Source organism: Toxotes jaculatrix, chromosome 7 (assembly GCF_017976425.1).
Source record: "Toxotes jaculatrix isolate fToxJac2 chromosome 7, fToxJac2.pri, whole genome shotgun sequence".
Taxonomy (NCBI): Eukaryota; Metazoa; Chordata; class Actinopteri; family Toxotidae; genus Toxotes; species Toxotes jaculatrix.
The window spans coordinates 13,410,892-13,431,455 of NC_054400.1; the positions used below are offsets into that span (position 1 = coordinate 13,410,892).

Sequence of the window (20,564 nt, forward strand, 5' to 3'; positions counted from 1 at the left end):
GGTGCCTATAGGAAGTCTGATCCTTTGACTTATTTTTACAGTAGGGCCATTTTCAAATCTCTGAGTCCTATTTATTTGTTTATCTTTATTCATGTTGTGCCATGGTTGCTGTCTGTCTGCCTCTTCTTTTTTCCTGCATTCAAAATTCATGTACATATCAGTGCTACTAGTCTTTTTACAATTTTATTTTGAAAGCCTTATGTAAACAAATGCTATTAAGTGTGACAGTAAAGCATTAAGAGACCACACACAGTGAGTTTGTTGAATATCAGACACATATAGCAAATACTTTTTGGACATTGTTAACAGCAAACAAGACTATAGAAGTTTTTACAATGACTTTATGTGCGTGTTTTACATTTTACCAAGTTTTGGCCAAACACTTCATACATATGGACATTTGTTATAACTGAGGCCCATTACATGTGCAGCCAAGCAGCTGTGTAATATTCAGACCTAGTTTTCCAGAAGAGGTTATGCACTACATTAAAAAAAAAAAAAAAAAGTCTCATTCCAGATGTATTCAGAGGATTGTGCTAATTCAGGGGCCCGGCTCAGAGTGAGCTCAAAGTGTGAGTAAAGACACCAATTTACTAATGGTGTATTCAGTCTCAATTATTTTTCATTGGAGACATTCACATGCAGTGTCTTTCACTATTTCAATATGACATTGAGAACTGGCCGAAGTGAAAATGATCTAAACCCTGGACCTGGTGGAGACACACAGAGGGAGTCATTGTGCTGGTGATGACCAACCGAGTTATGAAAGGGAAAAGTTCAGCCAGGAGTCAGCAAAAAAGATATCTGACGAATTGACTGACACTGCAATTCACACTGTTTTATACAGACACACACACACACTAAACGCACACCCACGGACACAGATATACGGTAATAAAAGATAGTATGGGGTTCTTCAAAAGGGGGCTTCTGTCAGGCTGCGATAAGCAAGTGGAGCCCCTCTGAGTGAGAGGGGGATGAGACAGGAGCAAACGCTGACAGATGAGAGCAGGAGAGCGCTTTGAAGAGCAGTTAGTAAAAGAAAGAAGGGGACAAAGAAAGAGAGGGAGACGAAAAAGAGAAAGCATGAAGGAGTGTGAGGTGAAACACAATGTGAAACTGACGGACAGCAATCATCAGCAAGAGATCGAGGAGAGCAAAGAAAAACCTGAGAGATGATTAATTGCTCAGTTTCAATGAGTGATTAACCTTTTAGGTCATTTATCTAACAAAAATGCCAAAATGTTCACATCACAGGCAAACTGAATATCTTCAGAACAGAAAAAAAAGCAGACCTAATTGAAAAAACGTTGTGCATTAGCAACACTGAGACACATAATTTCTCTTTTTCTTTCATATGTCGCAAAATATGGCCAGGAAACACACACACAAAAAACATGTCACGCATAAGAAAACTCCAATTTGAGTATTTCACACATACAGCAACAGAGGCCAGAACCCTCTCCACAGCTGTCAGTGGTGTCTCTAACACCTCAGCTCTTTGCGATAAACTGTCTCTTCAGAGTGTCACACAGGTACATGTTGCACTCACAAGCATGCCATCTCCACTCACAAACTCACGCACACAGCAGCGGGAGGGCATGCAAGCACATACACATGCCCAACTTGTACCAGTTGGACAGATATCTCCCTCACCTCTGTCATCTTAAAAGGCCAGCCTGTCAGGAGCGACGGGGACTCTCTTCTACTCACACTACCAACCTGTCATTCCCTTTTCCTTCTTCTCTCTCTTCTCTTTTTTCCCTAACATGCTACAGGGTCTCAGCCTGCCAGTATTCAGTCTGAAAACTCAAGGATCCATACATCTCTCACCACAGACTCCCCTCCCTGCCTGGATAGCTCTCTCACCTCCTAGTTTGGGCTGCATATGGGGCCCATACCAAATCCAAATCTGGTGTGAGTGATCGGATCTGAAATGTAAAAAATCTAAATGCGTCTTGGGTGCATTCACACCTGTACTTGGAGCTGTCTACTTGTGATCGGACCGCCTGAGACCTGTGTTAATTCCAGATATGAAAAAGGCCTATTTGTGCGTGAGTTGTGACCAGTAAATGACTTCACCCCTGTTAACCTCTGTTATAGCTTTTCCACTCCACTCAGCCAACAGCACAGCGCCAGCTTGTTGTTATGCAAAATAAGCTATGAATATGCAAATGAATATACGCTAATAGACCGGAGGTACTCTCTAATGTCCAGAGGAACTTCACAGGTAGAGATAACCAGAGAGGAGTTTCAGATATGAGTATATGAGCGTGAAACACACACATCTGCTTTGAGTGTGTGTTTATATCTTGTCTTGCCATATGAATACCAATGTAAATGTGTGTGCATGCATGTGTGTGCCCACCATGCGGATGCCATTCTCAAAAGCCTGCCTGGCCAGAGATGCTGGTCCGTCCACAGTCTTTCCGTCGTCATCAGGTCCCCAGCTGGCACTGTAGATGTCAATGTGCTGCGGCTGGAGGCTCAGAGACTTGGCCTCCACCATGTCTGTTACATCTCCATCCAGCATTCGCACGCCTGGTTCACAAACACAGAAATAACACATGCATCGTAATTACCATTATAAATTAAAAACAACAAGCTAATCAAGTCATCAATTAGGATTATCAATAGATTAATTAGCATTTCCATGTCAGTATGCTTGTCCCAGGTATAACATTAATATTAATACAAGTATTCAAGCATTAGGAGTTATACTTTAATAAAAATGTTATTCCTCTTTAATATGCAAATTTGTGCAGCAAGGTTTTTCGAAATCCAAGCAGGTCATCTGCTCTAAAGTAAGGATGAGGTTTGTATTATTAAAGCTTCACACGTTTGAATTGTCGCATTCATAAAAATGTAAGTGCACAGAGGCAGGCAGACATCTCTATGAAGACATGTCAAACACAGCACTATGGAATGGGGACGTAATCAATCAACAAACACAGAGTTGTTTGATGATCAAATGATTCTGAATAATCAAAAACATGTCAAAAACTGTTGATAAATACTGTTTCAGAAACCAGACAAATATAATCAATCACTTACCTCCTATTCTGGCATTGAAGGCAACTCCCACAATGCAGTGGGAGTTGTTTGCGGCTGCAGCGACCTCGCCCGCACACCGTGTCCCGTGTCTGGGGAAAGAGCGGGAATGAACAGCTTATTACACAGATCTAAACACACACACGCAACATGCGCCAGGTGAGAGGATGTCATGGACAAGGTTAACGTACGAAAATGTATACATAACGCAGTAGAGCGCACACAAACTACCAGATAAATATGCAACTTCTGAAGTGGAAAGAAAGGACACGTAAACACACATGTTCACGGATAAATGTGTACATTCCTGTTGAGGCAATCCCAAACAAAACGGTTTAAGTGAAATAAGTGTTACAAATGAAGCAAACACAACTCCACCTTTTTCCTCACTGGCCTGACAGAGAACAGAAGAAGCGGTAATTCAACATTTGTCATGCTATCAGGGACAAATATGATTGGAGGTCCTCAATGCCAACCGTCCCCAAATGTATAAACACACACAAACAGAGGCACAGGTTGGACCTTGTCCGTAATCTGCGTGCAGCATGCAAGTACTGTGCTCCCCATGCGCACACACACACAAAAACAATCATAGCTGAAACAATGTCCAGCATCAGTGGTAGGTTAGACTACTCACACTACTCTAACGACTAATCACACAAATACATAGACAAACACACACACACACTCACTCACACACAACAGGGTAACATTCCACCAGTAACTGCAGTGGTGACAATCGGCCCGGGTCAGCGACCAGCGTAAACAAACATAAGTGTGTTTGTGTCCTCCGCCTCCTCAAAAACACCACTTTCTGGATCGGCACAAACACACTCACGCTCGCACCTCCTGCAGAGAACATCTGCATCACAACACCCCCCGGAAACAGCTCTGACCGCTGCCATGGAAACCCAGCATCTAGCTATCGAAACCCCTGGGGAAGACACTGGGAAGTTTTTAAGTCCAGGGAAGCACTCAGGCAGCAGAAAATCCATTTTTACAGTAACCTGAAGATAATTTCAGGTCAATGTTTATTTAACAATATAATCAAAGGTTTAAAAAGACCACTTAGGCATCACTTAGCTTGGCGGCGTCACCAAAAATGGCCATCTTTCTCATTTCTTTCTACTGCTGCAGAATTAAATCAAAAGGCTCAGACGCAGGACTTCCATGTCTCCCACTTAACTTTGCTTTGTCCACAATCTCTCCCAGACTTTCACACAATACAGTTCACTGTGCCCTGCACTGGTGCAATGTAAAACAAAAGCAAAGTGACAGGCTCAACATGCACCTGTTAAGCTGCTGCAGCTGCTGGAAGTAGTCTCATGGTTAACAGACAGATATGAGTGATATTAATCTTCTCATCTAGTCTCAATGAGAAAATGAAAATAATTCTTTAAGTCAATAATTCCTAATTTAACAGATCTCAGAATATTATTTCTAGAAAAATATACACAGCTTTTAAATTGGAAACACTACAGCAATCTTTGGATTTATTTTAAATTCACACTTAAATGAGATATTAGATGTACAGACACCATTTGTATAGATCTGGAAACCTTCCTTTTATCCTCCGTAGAGTTGGAATGACCTCACAGGTTTACAGAAAAGCTAACACAAATGAAACTGTGTATAGTATAACATATTAAATGGCTGCAAATCAGTGATAGGCCCCTTTATCACAGTTAATGAGCCAAACTGCTGGCTCCCTCTTTTAAAATGCTTCAACAGTCTTCGCTCAGTTCACTTCACTCCACTAATCCATAAAATCGTCTGTCTGGCCGTCTTTCCACTCTTTGTGTTTGCCTGTATTTTCCATTTTCTACACATCTGTGTCACAGTCACTCAGGGATCTCTCTGTGTTTCAGCCAGAACCATATAATTAATGTTTGTGCAATACATAAATGCCAGTGGGGAAAAAACACACTCACACACAATAATGATTCAAATGCAAACGCAGATACTTTTTAACTTTACGAAACTTTCTGAGGATACATCCAAATTTAACTCTATGCCTGTCTATTTTGCCCCAGCTTCAATAAGAAAAGTCTTATAAAATCTTAAATTTGTTGGTTCTTTGTGAATTAGACTTACTAGAATATTTTTAAAACCTATTTCAGTTTAGTTCTATCTAGGTTTTAGTTTTTAGGTTTCCCACACAGGTTTTAATATGGGAAACTAGTGAACATTTATAGCTGCTCAGGTCTATTTGGAGACAAATGTTAAAAATCTCAAAGTCACTTTGTGTTACACAGTGCTAACAGTGACGGTTAAGATGGAGGTTATAGCAAACACCAGTTTGCAAAAGGATGAAGAGCTATGTCTGTTTTTCTTCCCTCGTTTCATAGGACATGGAAAGACACACACATACACACACACACACACCATCTGTAGATGTGCTGGTAAATCTGATAGTTTCACATAGCAGGTAGAGAAACCAAAATAAAACTCCAAAAACAAAAACACTATATTACAAAACTGTCAAAAAATTCTAAAGTCGCTTTCTATCCTTTAACAAAAGGACATCTGACTCAGACATTACAGGAATTTCCACTATTTCTTTTGTCATATTGTCGTTTTAAATCTGAGGTAGGGAGGATGATTATCAGCAGACACAAGGAACTCTTAAAGCCATAGATGCTGATTCACCCAAACGTGTCATTTCCAAGAACTGTATGGGAGGTCGCTGCAGTGATAACTTAATTGCTTTTTTCCCTCCTGCTTACATTCAATGAACAGCTGTTAGAGCCGCTTGTACACATGGACAACAACAGATTAAGATCCACAAGCATTACGTCATTCTTGTTGCCATACAAGGCAAAGTTTGACAACAATCCACCGCTTGCCAGATGTCGCTGAAGTTAGCGTTATTTCTCAGAAATCTAACACACTGTGTGGTTCTCACCTTTCAGGCATAATTACCAGTTTTAACTTGCTGGCCACCTCACATAAACCTCTCTCATCCATTCAGCTCCCATGAGAGACATGACCGCTGTGATTTGATTAATATGATCCCCCAGCTTGTAAATCCAATAGCGGGATTTGTTGTTAAAAGAATATTAATATGAACAGTCAAAGGAGGCAAACCAGACTTCTGTACCCACGCATATCATAATAGTCAACGATGAATTCAGTCTTAAAAGGAAACCAGCTGCATCTGTAAGCCTCATGTCTCTTTAAGACAATGCATTACCAGCAGGGACTGAGCTACTGCCAAGGCACTTGGGCTGCTGCAGCCAAACACACACACCAAAAATCACTCACTAAGCCAAACTGGCACAAGACAAGTGCCTGGACAAGCGAGTCTCTCTTTTTTCCTCTGTGACACACACACACACACACACAAAGTGAGCGCACACATTTACACACCAATTTCTCCAAATAGAAAAACCACAACCCACCCACAAATGTCACAATCAAATACACTAATGTAACTCATCGCACCCACAACAAGGTCAGGACTCAGCAAATACAAACATATTGAGGCACATAGCTTCTCGTGAAAATCCATAAAAAAAAAAAAACACTGACATACAGAAAAGCATTTGGCCGACTCTTAGACCTAAACACTTGGCCTCACGCTAATTTTTACCTGAACCCCACTGTAACCCGTTAAAATTAAATTACTCTATTTCATTAGGTCTGGGATAGATTTTTTTTCTTACTTGTTCTCGTTGGTCGCATCATATCGAGGCATGGGATCCATGTCGTTGCCGTTGACATCAAAGCTTGCTTGAGGGTCCTGGAGGAGACACGGAGGTCAAAACAAGTACATCAAACACCAAAATGACAGTTGTAATAGGGATCAGGGGAGAGAAAACATCAGGTAAACAAGTAAATTCATTTGAAAAGTAGGTCCAACATTACCCGTGTGGATGTGTGTGTTTGCGTAATAGACCTGTAGAACGCCAAGAAGCTTCTCTAACCCAATCAAACAGTTCACATTAGCATCACTCACAACAGTTTTGTAAATCGAATGCAATCAGAGCTAACTCAATCTGCCACACCACTCGCCCTTTGGCATAAACAAATCCAGGCATTAAGAGTAGCTAATAACAGCAGTGCAAGCGCTGTCAAATAGGGCTGTGAATCGTTTTATCTGTAGAATTGATTGATGGCCTTACCCACTGCCTGAGGCCAAGAATTTACTTTAACTATCTGGCCACAGTACCTCAGAATTCACATAAAGTATATACAGACAAATAAATGTGTACACAGCATACCTGCACATCAACAGGTTTAACGAAGCTTCCCTTCAACATGTGATACATGACGCATGTTTAGGTGATCCAAACTACAACCGGTGTTGCAATCTTGTTGATCATTGGACTTCTGTTGACATACATGTCTTGTTTTCTTGAACATAATTTATTTGTGCAATAAAACGGACAATATACTCCTACTCACAAAATATAATTTCTGTTATTAGAATCACAATTACAATAACATTTTGTTTAAATTTGTCTTACAATCTAAGCACCTTTTTCCACAAAAAAGATCATCACTGTTGATATATTTGCAATCGGGATACTGTAATCCTGTTACACATGTGACTTGTTAATCCTGAATCAGGCTCACACACACACACATGCACAGACACTCACTCACTCCAGCAGCTTACATATAAACTCCTATACATCCCCAGACCTCACACACAGATGCTGACATACAGAGCTGCAACGATTAACTGAAACAACTGATTAATCAGGTGCGCTCACAGAAAATGAATCACTAACTATTATAATGATGAAAATTTTTCACAAGGAATTAATCAGTCAAATGATACGTAAATGAATCAATTAATCATTAATGGAAATAATTGTTAGTTGCAGCTCTATTGGCATATACAAAGACAACACTTTCATTTCGTTGACAGTTGAATACTCTTAACACCCAACGTGCACACACACACACACACACACAAACATGCACAGCCACTCATAGCCGCCCTACACGCGCATACATACACACTCACGTAGTTCTGAAAGAGGTCTGGGTGGTTCCTCTCGATGCCGTCATCCAGTATGGTCACCACCACATCTTTTCCTGTGTAGCCCCTCTTCCAAGCCCCCATGATGTTCATATCCGACTGGCAGTTATGGACGTCATCGTTACAGTGCTACAGAGACGGAGGTGAGGGAAGAGGAGGTGATAAAGGAGAGGAGGAAAAGAAAAACACACAACAAAATCAGGTGTTTCTAGATGTAACTTAAGAGTTGTATGAGTATATCCACATGAACCGTTTTATTTTCCAACACGAGCATTACAATTTAAAAAACCAAGGTGCGACGTGACATAAACTCCAAACAAGTTACAATCAGGCCTGTCTGAAAAACGCAAAATCTCAGGTCATCACAAGAGATAGACACATTGAGATCAGATCAGGGAGAGTAAAGGTTCAACTTTTCCTTTCCTTTTCACCCTCCAAGCTTCCCCTCCTCAGCTTCATAAGAATTGAAGTGTAGACTCTTATTCAGCTGGCTCTCAACCAGTCACAACACATAAAAAAATTTCACACAATAATGCAGTTATTGTCCTGCAGCTGATCTATCTGGTTGCGTTATCAGATGTCTGATTAAGTTTGGTGTTCACAATCCAGAATAGTTCCCTACCGATATTATTCAAGGGCAGCGCATGTGCCATAAACCGTTATTTGTTTGCATGTCAAAGTGACATTTAGATACATTACTGTCATCCTGAAATAAATTACTTCACTCGCTTTATTTCTTACCAGAGCTGTTTTTCCTATGGATGGTGATTTCTCACAAGTCTCTTTATTAATTTTTAATTAAATACAAAATATACAGCTGGACAAAATTGTTCAGTGTTTCAACCACATGGTCTGTCAGGTAACTTAACTGTTAGAAATGGCCAGAGGAAACCTTTTTTTTTTTATCTAAACCTGAAAACACACACACACACACACCAAGTTCAGAGAGTTCTGTCTAAAAGCTAGAAAAATATGTTTAAAACCTCTGGTCAAAGTATTAGGATTTATCTATACTAAGTTAAAAATTGACAGAGCTGAGGACTCTCTACCACACACACACACACATGCGTACACACAAATGCATAACTAAAAGAGCAATGATCTGAAGGTGTTTGCAAACACTTGCGATAAGCCTGCAAACCTCTGCAGTGTGAATTTGAAAGCACTGAGTGTGTGTGTGTGTGTGCATGACTGCGTGTGCACGCAAACAAGTGCACGCGCAACACTGATCTCTGAGAAACGATTTTGAAATGCAGGAACACAGAGACACGTACACTTCTAACGTAACACTCTAACTGTGGACATTCCTGTGACTAATACTTACAAATAAACACAGAATGTACAGTACCTTGACCTTAAATTGTCTCTTTTTAAATGGAGGAATGGCAAAAATGTCATCACTGTGGCCTTTCCACTCTTTCATTGAATAAAACACACACAAATCCCTCAGCAGCACTGACCCTGCAGTAATCTGGACCAAGGCATGGCCTCGGCTGACCTTTGACCCACAAACTGGAGAAATATGGGTAAAGAACAGCAAACAATCCTCCGAGTAGAACATACGGGCAAAGCACAGACTCGACTAAATTGTATTGTGCTCTATTTGTCTGGGAAATTGCGATATTCTTGCTTTGGTCCAGTAAACACACAAACAAAGAAGGAGTCTGGTATGAGTATACAATGCACTCACAATGTACCACATACTGCTCCACTTGGCGTCATTATAGAATATGTTGTTCTGGGCCAGGCTGCTGTGGGCGGGGCTTGACAGAGAAAGGGGTGGGGATGGTTTATAATCCCTCTTGATCCTCCTCTTCACCACCTGCTGCTGTATCCATTCCACCTGAAACACAAAAAACACAGACAGCAGAACCTGAGGACGCATCAAACAATCAAACAAAAACACAGTGGAAGAGTCACTTCCAAGAAAGCACAATCAGTCAACAGAGAGAATTTCATCTGAGTTCCTCTGAAATGATGAAAATGAGGGAAATGGGTGCTGGAAAACCTGGGATCTTTGTAAATAGTGGGTGCTGCATCTTCAATAAATACGTGAAAATATAGAGGCTATATTTCCTCCTTTGCCTTATGTGATGAACTCACACACAGAAAGATACAAACCACTTCCAGAAAATAGATTTGCCATGAACCATGAGCCCAGATTACATTTTTTTTTTACTGTAGGAGGAGACACTGCTCAAGAGAAATGTTTTTCATTTTGTAAAGAAGTGTGTGTGTATGTGTGTGTATATATATATATTTTTTTAATAATCAATTTTCAAAGGGGTCAGTGCACAGTTGTAAAGTAATATCAGCCATATGGATTATCTATAAAAAACTGTAACAGTGTTTTACATGTGGTCTCTCCATTAAAAATCTAGTGAATAAAACAAGCCACTGAGAGCATTATAGCACATAAAGGGCATGTGGGAACATACGTTCAAGAAGCATCACCTCAATCTTAATATTTTCTTTCTAAGGTATCCTTTTAGCCATCTAAAAGATACACTATATGCATTTTGGTGTTACCCTGCAAGAATTTTGCTGTGGACTAAATTTTTTTTCTCTCCATCGGTTCGTTTCTCCTCATCTGCAAAATGGACACTAACACACACACATATGCACCGAAGACATAAATGTCTCACAGGTAACATCAATCTCTCAAATGTTATGGGCTCGCTTCAAGGCGCAAGGCATTCCTTGGCAGGAATCTCGCTCCACTTTCAGACGGAATTTTCCGATTTCAAAATCAGCATTGTTGGATCTGAACAAGATGGCTGGACCCACGTGTTTGGCCCTGGTCAACTCTTTTTAAAACCCTGAAATCTTGTGTTTAGTCTAGCAGAAGTCCTGCAGACTTCATCTGTCTAAAAAGACTCCATGAGAAGTTTACACGGACCAGAAATGACGACAACACAAAAAACTAAAATACCAGCAGGCGTGAGACTGGCATAACACATATAGGGAGCACGTGTAACACTGTATAAGAGCAGCCTGAGATGTAAATATTTCTGTGATAAATGATTTAGGGATTCTTCAGACTAAAGTTTACAAAGACTACATCAGGATTTTATTCATTTACTTTAGGAACAGTGAATGTTCAGATGAAATGTTGTGGAGCTACTGCTTATTTATACAGCATTTTCAAAGTGTGCACCCTATCCACTGTGAACATAAAGTGTTTAGCTGTACCAATGACGTACACACAAAGAAACTCCACTCGTAAAAGATAATCAATAGAATAATTTTCACACAGCAAAAGGGGTTTTTGTTTTGTTTCTCGGTTTGCCAGAAATCTGAGGCTTTAGCGAACAATGTCCGACTGCAAAGACCAAGCGTTTCTTCACATCAATACAGCTCCAGCAGACAGAGGAAAGGAGAAGGGAGAAAAAAGAGAATAGAATAGCTGACATAATCACTGCAGAGTGATTATCTGGTCTCATGCACTGAAACAATCTGCCAGGCTCTCCAGAGAGTTGGAGAGCGAGGCAACGAGACAAGATAAGACGAGAGAAGGAGAGGCGATAAAGAGCTGAAGAGAACGAGTCCCAGGAGAGTCAATAAAAAAAGACTGAGCTGGAAGGGGAGGGAAGTGAAAACAAATAGCAAGAGAAACTGAAAGACAGCAAGTGAAGGGAGGATAATTGATTTTATAAATAACACTGATTTAATAAGTCAAGTATGTAACTCCTTATAGATCACAAAGGAGGGAGAGAAAGAATTTGGTCGGTGACGTAATTTAATAACCCAAGTGTGTAGACCTCCCCCTTAAGAGAACAAGATATGGGGGGAAGAAATGGCAAACCAGGGCAGAGAGAGAGAAAGAGAGAGAGAGAGAGAGAGAGAGAGAGAGAGAGAGAGAGAGAGATAAAGAGTAAAAAACACTGAGATATTTTGTTTTAGCCTGATGCTCCTCCGTCTGCTGAGGTCTCAGCTCATTTCACTCCAAGTTTTGTCAGGACCATCAGCTTCAAAGCAACCCTTTACACACGCCATTAGCCTCAAAACAACACTGTCATCAGGAATAGTGCATGAATGTGTCTGCACGAAACCACTGGTGTATCATTACAATTTGCATACATTAGCATAGCATCAAGCACAATCTTTGATCAGCAGTGCAACTCTTAACCGCTCTTGTCCGTAACTTGGTAATTCCAGGGAGGTCTGATGATGAATGCATCAGTGCCTCTCACGTCGCCACCAGTCTTCTCCCACTGCCATTAATTCTTCTGCAGACTGACGAGACAGAGTAAAGACTTTACAGATGGCCAAAAAAAAAAGGAAAAAAAAAAAGGAATGATTCCGCTGAAGTCGGATCCCAATTAGTGTGTACTTCATATCAGATGTCTCTGACAAGACCCAGGAATGTAACTGATTTCAGAACACTGTGCCAAAGTGGCCTAATGAACAAGGACATCAACCTGAAGTCTCATGCAGCTACATGCTGGCAAGTGTCCACCGTACTGAAGTGTCTTTGAGCAAGACAGGTATCATATCTTCATATCCTGTTCGAAGATATGATGCACTCTAGAAAAATGGTGTATTAAGGAAGACAGTTTAAAGAGTAGTACTTTAATTTCAAAGGTCAATGGGCTGAAAAATGTGCTCAATTTCATTATTAAAAAAAGAAGAACATAGTTGTAAAAGTTGGATATTAAATTTGTAAAGCAGAAATATGTTGTTTTCAGTGTATGTAGTAGATGACACCATAGTTTGGAACAGATTCAGTAGCTCTGCTGCAGCAGATGCTGTACACATGATTATCAGTCTCATGTTCACACACCTCACAATTCTCACAACCGCATATTTTCTGTTTATGAAGCATAAGAGGAGAGAAATTACATCTGAAGCCACAATATCAATTTAAATACAAAGGCAGAGGAAAAGTAAATAAAGTGCAGAGGTTTCACTGGGAATGTGGGGAACACTGACATTAATGTCATGATATCTAAACAACTTTGCTGGTGTTTATATATATAAACAACTCTGATTTCACTCTCAGAAGGACAGATAATTAACTTGTATTGATCTGTCTAGCAACACAGAGCATTTCCACCATCATCTAATGATTATACAGGAAACACTATCTGCTGAGGCAGACTGTACCCACCAAAATGATGCGATGGATAATATGTGCATGTGTTTTATCGTTAAGTGTCCTATGTAATGTTAAATGTTAAATCTCTTCCACTACTGGTCCACAAAAATCCATTTCTTTTTACTTTTAAAGTGGTTTCCTATCTTTTATTTTCACTCTGATACTGCTTACACAGGTGGATTTGCATTTCGATTCTTGGATTTACTTTTTAAAACGCACTTTTGTCCTCTATTTGCAGGATGACCCGAGGCAGATGAATGGTATTCAGCAGTTTTTCTAAAGCTATCGAGAGCAATGCCATCCTTTGTTGTCCCTGCTAAAAATCACTCACGGATAACAGCCTGAAGTAATCCACATCAATTGTGTCACGTTTGCCAATCCCTATCCAAACATAGACAATATTGCCCTCTATTATTGCCTCTAAAACTTGCCCATGTATCACTGCCTTTGTTTCAGTGCCAATTCGCTGGCAGGCTCTGAGGCATGACGATTGGATCTGCTCCATTCTTTTGACTCCAGCTTGGTAGAGCAGAGGAATGATCTGCTAGCACCTGTACCGCTCTGTCAGCCTCCTTTTTTTTTCTTCCTTTTCTCACACTCCACGCTCCCTCTCCTATCCCCCCCTCTCTTACTTTTCTCGTCTCTCTTCCTCATCTGCCTCTTTCTCGCTGAATTTCAGATCTTCTCCACAGATGCCCATTTCTCTCTGAGATTGCCTGTCTTTCTCTCTCGTTCCCACTCCAACCCCCTTTCCTCCCTCCCCCTCTCTCTCCCTCTCTCTCTCTCTCATTCGCTCAATGTGTAAGGGTTTGCAGGTGGCTCTTGCTGGCTGGGTCAGTAACCAGGGAAAACTGGGGAAGAGTTCACTTCAATAGAACAAATGGGAACAAATTGATCCACTTTCACTGCTGTTTTTGAGACGGCGTTTGAGTTTGCAGGCAAAAGAACTGAACACTGGGTGTTTTTTTAAAAAAAGGTCAAAGGCTAGTGTAGCAGAACACCCATAACAACCTTTGGACTAACACAAGAAGCCAGTTCTTCTGCTCTCTTTAAGTGCAATTCAGAGCCTCGGCCCAAACACAGCACACAGTCGCGCATCTTTTCACAGACGGGTGCTATGCTGGCCAGCTGTAGGTGCTCGACTCAGGGCGTCGACGCTTAATGGTTCATCTGTTAAACAAATTTAAGTCAGATTCAGGAGTCTATGGCAGAATATCCCACAAGCATCCTGACTTCATGGAAATCTGAACCTGGGACTATGTGGAGCCTCATAATACCTGCGAGTATGCATATTGCTCCTAAGGTCCTGACAGGAACACAAGCTCCATCTGTGTTGTCTCCTTGATGCTGTGAGTGTCCTTGTCCTCCACACATGTTCATGGATACACTGAGCTCTAAAGGCAGTTGGCATGAAACAAATTCTGTGAGCTATAGTGGACAAATACTGAGCAGACTTCAAGTGTTTTAACTGTCTAATAATTGGATTTAAGCTCACTCCCCCCCCCTGGGTAGTTTTACTATGTGGTAAAATATTTTCCTTATGCGGCATGATTTCTAGAAGCCTGCAACTCATAAATATCACAAAACACTGAAATTTCATTTTGTCGTCACAGCCATTCTGCATTTCCCAGCGAGGATCCAGCTGCAGACCACACCTGGCTCTCAGTTTCCCTGCACATGTGTAGATAAATTGAATTCAAGTAAACAAGAGTCTCACTAAGTGACTGGAAACATCATGCTACTGCAACAGAACGCTGAAGACCAACGGCGGCGGAGGACTTCAGCAGTTGTTTCTCTCAACTAATCTCTGCACAGACTTCAAAAGGACATTATAAAAGGAGGAACAACCACCATAGTACTCTAATTGTTGTTTACAGTAAACTTGAAATGGCTGGAAATAGATTTCAAACAAAGCAGACTGAGTATACTTGAACTCATGTCACACCAAAAACTAATAACAGTGCAGAGCTACAACAAAAAAAAAAAATGCGGCTGTTCAAACTCTCTTGGAACTTCCAGTATGAATGAGTCATGGGTGTACATCAGCATAGCGGTGCAAGGTGCAAGCTGAACGCTGCTTAAGAAACAAAGAGAAGATCTCCTCATTAACAACATGAGAAATTAAAACTTAACCATTATTAGGTATAACTAACTTCATACTACAAAGTTAGTTTTACAGGCTAAAATATTTTAGATTATATTTTATATTTAATCTTTGAAAAAGTCTTTAAAAAAAGAACAGTTAGCTATCAAGGTGGAGACACACACTCTGTCCAGACCAAAGGCCTTGACAGAGTCTTTCACCAGTCTGGAAAAATAACTGGTGTTTGACCTAAGAGGCAAGTGACACTGCAGTTAGGCGGATGCCATAAAGTGGTAATCTGTGCTGTGCTGCATCACCATGGTAACATGCGTGCCAATGAGTACTGTGGATGGCAGGGTGCGCCTTTCATGGCACCGCTACACCCATCTGACTCACTCACACACAAACACACACGGCTGTCATTATTACAAAACCTGATTGCAAAACATCATTAGCAGTATGCCAGACTGCGCAGGTGCCAAACTAGCCGTCGTGTTGATCCCAGACCCACAGATAGCTCCGCAGATTACACTGAGAGGATAGCGACTCAGGGGAAAACACTGACAGCTCCATTCCTCTCCACTCCGCTCTTCCTTTATTTGGTTTCTCTAATCCATCTTTTCCCTCTTCCCTTCTCTCCCCAGCTCCTCTTCACTCTCCTTCTGTTGTAATAGCTCCTTTTCCCTTTTCTCTCATTTAACCTCTCCTCTCTGATCTAGTCTTTTAAAATCTCAGTCTCTCAGCCAGCTGGCATCAGGACACAAACCTTCCACCACCATGGCACAGTGTCAGGCCCGAGAGAACCAAAGACAGAGGGGGGGAGATGAGTGCGCTGAAAGCAACAGTGGGAAAAGGAGGAAGGAGGAGAGGGAGTCAGAGGACGAGGAAAGAAAGGGATGACAGGTAAGGACAGCAGGTGGACAAGACAAGCTGAGTGAAGCAAAGAAAAAAGCACAGAAAGGCAAGAAAACTGAAAAGAACAATGATCTGAAGGACAACAAGGTGAGTGCATACCGGAAGGTGTCAGGCACTGTCTTTTCTTTTCTTTCTGGTTTGCTCACTCTGTTCTCTTCTTCCCATTTCATCTTTTTCTTTATATAATTACACTGATATATCATTATCATTCCTCAGAAGTCAGCATGCATTCAGGTACGTGCACGGATACTGAGAAACTTACATGTGCTTGAATCCAATGTTCAACACACATACACAAAGCCACTGCTGCTGGATGAAAATCCTGACTCTCCATAAAGTCAGTATTTTTTAAAACTCACATAAATGGGATACTCTACGTTTCACTGCAACGGATCTGGAGAGTTTTTTCTTGTTTTCACAGGCTCAAGTCCTAATCCTGTTTGATTTAGCAGATCGTCCTGTGTATTTTGATGAAGTTCCGAGTGGTGTGAGGTTCAGACTTCGTTAATAATGCAGCCAGGGTTTGATGACCTGGTGCTGTGATGAGAGAAGCACAGACAGGGCAAGAGTAAGGGTTTACCTTAGGTCACACTCATGCTTGAAGGGCCGGTTCAGCCAAACCACAAATAAAAGAAACATTGTTTGGTTGACTAAGATGCTTTTCAAGCCTTTATTTTATATTTAACAAGGCAATCATAACCTTGGTGAAGTAGAAACAACGTCAAGTTATGTTAAATAAATGTTTTTTCTTATATTCCAACTTGCGGCCGTAGAATAAAAAGGCAAAATTTCATTCTAGTTGGAAGGTTGTGGCACCAGTTCTGCCCACTGGTTGACAGTTCAAGTCTGAAACACAGCGTGGTAGCTCTGGTTAAGATCATGTTAATCTGCCATGTAGCAGCCTAGTTTCAGGAAATCAGCTGCTCCAGTAACAGACACAGGCTTTCAGTAAACTTGTGTTGCTGGAACAGGACGTTTCTGTGAGCCACATACTTAGAATGGAAACTCTAGGATTTCCTTGAATTTTGATTTAATGGATCCATGGTGGACACCATCCTGTCTACCATGTGGCCTTAAGTACCCTCGCACTTTCTGATTGGCTAGAAGTAGTCAGGAAGCCCCACTGTGTTAATTTATTCTGCAGCCTGCAGGCTGGATATATAGTTTCTGCATATATTTTACACAGATGTGGTGAGTTAGAAAAGAAAATGAACACGTTAAAATCCATACTTACTTTAATAAAATAGTTTTCAATTACGCCCACTGACTAGAACTGATGGATATCCCCTTAAAAATGAGCATGGTGCAAGCTCAAACCAGCAAAAGGGAAAAAAAGGCAAATTCAACAGTATTTTGTTTGTTTTATGCTACTCTTTCTAATTGTGGGGTGTAATGAATCTAGCATTTAAAATCGGTTGGCAGGGCTTTTGACTTTTCTCCTTTATTATTTCTAAGTTAAAAAGAAGTTATATTTATAAAATGTTTTCTAAACCTATCCACCACACCTACAGTTGCAGAACACGCCTCATTTACACTTCATCTGTCAGGACTGTGATCAGTATAGCGTGAGATGTCAGGAAAACTGGGATTTTCCTCCAGTGTAATAGTTCCTGTCCTCATAAACCCTTGTGTCCCTGCAATAACCCATTTGTGTGCAGGTGTTGTCTTCAACAACAAGGACATGAAAGCAGAGTCATCTGAGTTGGTGTGTAAAGTTTACCTCACAATTTGTCCAGGCTTCTGGGTTGTATACATTAGTGACCTGATTGTTCAGACCTGATCCAGCATCATCTAATTGCACAAGAGACTACTTCAATTCTAAACCTGTAATTCACAAAACAGCACAACTGTCTTACCTTGGGCTCCATGGAGATGAAACTATGGCGTCCACGGCTAGACAAAGTCGAACGCTTGATGGTTCGACTATGGAAGAAGTGATAATGGTCTTTGAGATCTCCAATCTGCAAAACACAAATATAGATGTAAGAAACGTGTATCTATTCATTCCATGACCCTCTCTACAGCTACACCATGTATCATTACTGTGACTATTAAAATAGGATTATTTTTCTGCACCAATGTGCAGCTGGAACAGATATCAGGCACACGTACTGTAGCCACATCATACAAACACATGACAGCAGAGTTTTATTCAGTCATTAATGAATAAGGCAAACTGCTGAGAGCAACAACCACCAGAGCAAAAGTATTCAAAAAGTATATTATACATATTTTTAAAGAGGTTGCTTCTCTTAAAGTGGCAGTTTCTTCTATGCTGTTGCGCTAATGTTTGAGTTTTTTTCAATGTATAATTCATAAAGTTTTGCTGAGCTCTTAAAACGTGTCAGAGAAAATACAATAGGATATGGACTAAAAGTGCAGACAAGTTAAATAAAAACAGGCGAAGAAAAAAAAACGAAAAGAGACACAGACTTGAACGTCAGACAAATGTACAGACGCACACAAACTGGCAAAGACTTTGAATGACAGAGAGCTGAGGAGGCCAGAAGATCCACAGACAGACAGTGACAGACAGACGGCAAGCTGCTGGACGGTGATTAGTTTTAATAATTGATAAAGACCATACAATCCCTCAGATGATCAAACTGTCATGGCTGCCAGGGGTCCTGTGGCGTGTCACTGATCCATGGCTGAGCTCTGCCACTACAGAGCCCATTAGATCAGCTTTCAGCTCAGTGCTCATGCACATACAATTACACATACACACATTCTTCAACTTACAGACTGATAAAATGAGAAACGACCAAGTACCAATAGGCCTAGCTGGAGCACCTTTCAGCAAAAATCAAACCTTAGCTAAAAGCTAAAATGCGGCACATATCAGAGGTCCTGGGTAATCAGATCATACAGCATTCAATATATTAACAAAATGTGCTTCCATAACAAGCGGCTACCACTATGGATGTTTTTTTCATAGTGTAAACAGGTCTCAACATATCATGCTTCCGCTGTCTATTTAATCTACCCAACATCTGTGCTGCCATTAGCAAGCCACCCTTCCCTCTAGGAGTGTTTGCAAATAGGGAGCTTCTGGAAAATCTCTACACACAGAATTAAAGAAAACAACAAGACGTCCAGGTCTAACCTACTGCTGCACTTCTCTGAACTGGGTTTACATTTTTTTTAAAAATGACCCATTCATTCCAATTTCAGTGTGACACTTTCACATTCACAACCTTTATCGTAGCTTCAGATTGCACTACATCTCACAGTCACTGTGCATCCTCATTTTCATCCCCAACCTGAGTCTACAAATAGGGCTTGAGTTGTTGCTGCTGTAGTTATGACAACTTGTGTTTAGATGGACATGTAAGAGTTCTATAATCAACTGAACTTTCATTCTGGTGCAATAACCCATATAGTGAATCATGGCTTCAGCATAACCTTTGGTTGCTGGGAAATATGTTGTAACAAATTTGATGAAGCGAAACCACTTGCACTTCAGTGATTCACAATGTCTTGCCTCACAGATGTTTTTTTTTCCACTGGATGTATTAAAATGCCACGTCACTCGATATAGAATCCTACCAGGATAACCCAAAGATGATACAATTTTCCTATGAAAATTATTTTGGCAGTATGTCACACTACCAAAATACAAGTTCAACTTTTGCCTGAACTCGTGCGATTGTGAGCAGTCTTATCTTATGTGTCTTCAAGGACAATACTGATAAAATATTTATTTTCCTTATTTGTAGTTGCAAATAAATGTAGACCGATACAAGCAATCTGTTAGTGAGATTTTGTTTATTCTGCTCTACAATGTTCAGCAGTGTCACACCACAGAATAGTCTCCACTAATTCTCATCCCCTTCCTTCTGACCCCATAACCCTTACCCCAGCTGGCCCAGAATAAGAATTAAAAACCTCAACTCTGTCCAAGGTTTAATCAACAAACCAAAAAAGCATAAGAAGTAAATTATTGATTAGGGGTCATCGCAGACACTGGATGATAAGCTTGGACAAAGATGGTCAGTATGGGTGAGATGTCTGTGGAAACACAGATAAATGTTACTCTTGACACTGTACTTTTGCATAGCAAACTGTCCAATAACAACACCCTATTGGCCTGATGCCTGCAAAAACTGATGTAGTATCAGTACAACCTGTAAAAATAATCTCATAACTTGTAACTGATGCAACCTCCTCCTGTCCATGTCTGGCTTCAGGTCATCATGCTCCCTCTCAATGGCTCCAAGTCCTCTCCCATCTCTTCAAAACACCAGTTTGAACAGATATCCACGTCTGGGCCCTTGTCAGCTGATTTAGACTCAATTTGGGCCAGTATCTTAGTCTGGGAAGGGGGCTCCATGGTTAAGAGGATTACCCAGAATTCCCCAACGAGGTGCTCTCTCACTCCATGCCAAGTCTTTTCATCCATCCGTCCATCTATCGTCCCTTCTTTC

At 40.8% G+C, this 20,564-nt stretch overlaps 1 protein-coding gene across 3 annotated transcripts in view; it reads right to left on the reverse strand.

Moving 5' to 3' along the window:
- The window catches only part of pcsk5b (proprotein convertase subtilisin/kexin type 5b), a 68,319-nt gene that overhangs the window by 45,048 nt on the left and 2,707 nt on the right, over positions 1-20,564 (reverse strand). For all 3 annotated transcript variants that reach the window (XM_041041898.1, XM_041041900.1, XM_041041899.1), the window contains exons 2-7: positions 17,994-18,098; positions 9,732-9,884; positions 8,027-8,170; positions 6,717-6,793; positions 3,055-3,143; positions 2,369-2,541 (exon numbers count right to left, since the gene is read on the reverse strand). In XM_041041898.1, the coding sequence (XP_040897832.1) occupies positions 2,369-2,541; positions 3,055-3,143; positions 6,717-6,793; positions 8,027-8,170; positions 9,732-9,884; positions 17,994-18,098 (741 nt within the window). The remainder of the gene's footprint in view (positions 1-2,368; positions 2,542-3,054; positions 3,144-6,716; positions 6,794-8,026; positions 8,171-9,731; positions 9,885-17,993; positions 18,099-20,564) is intronic.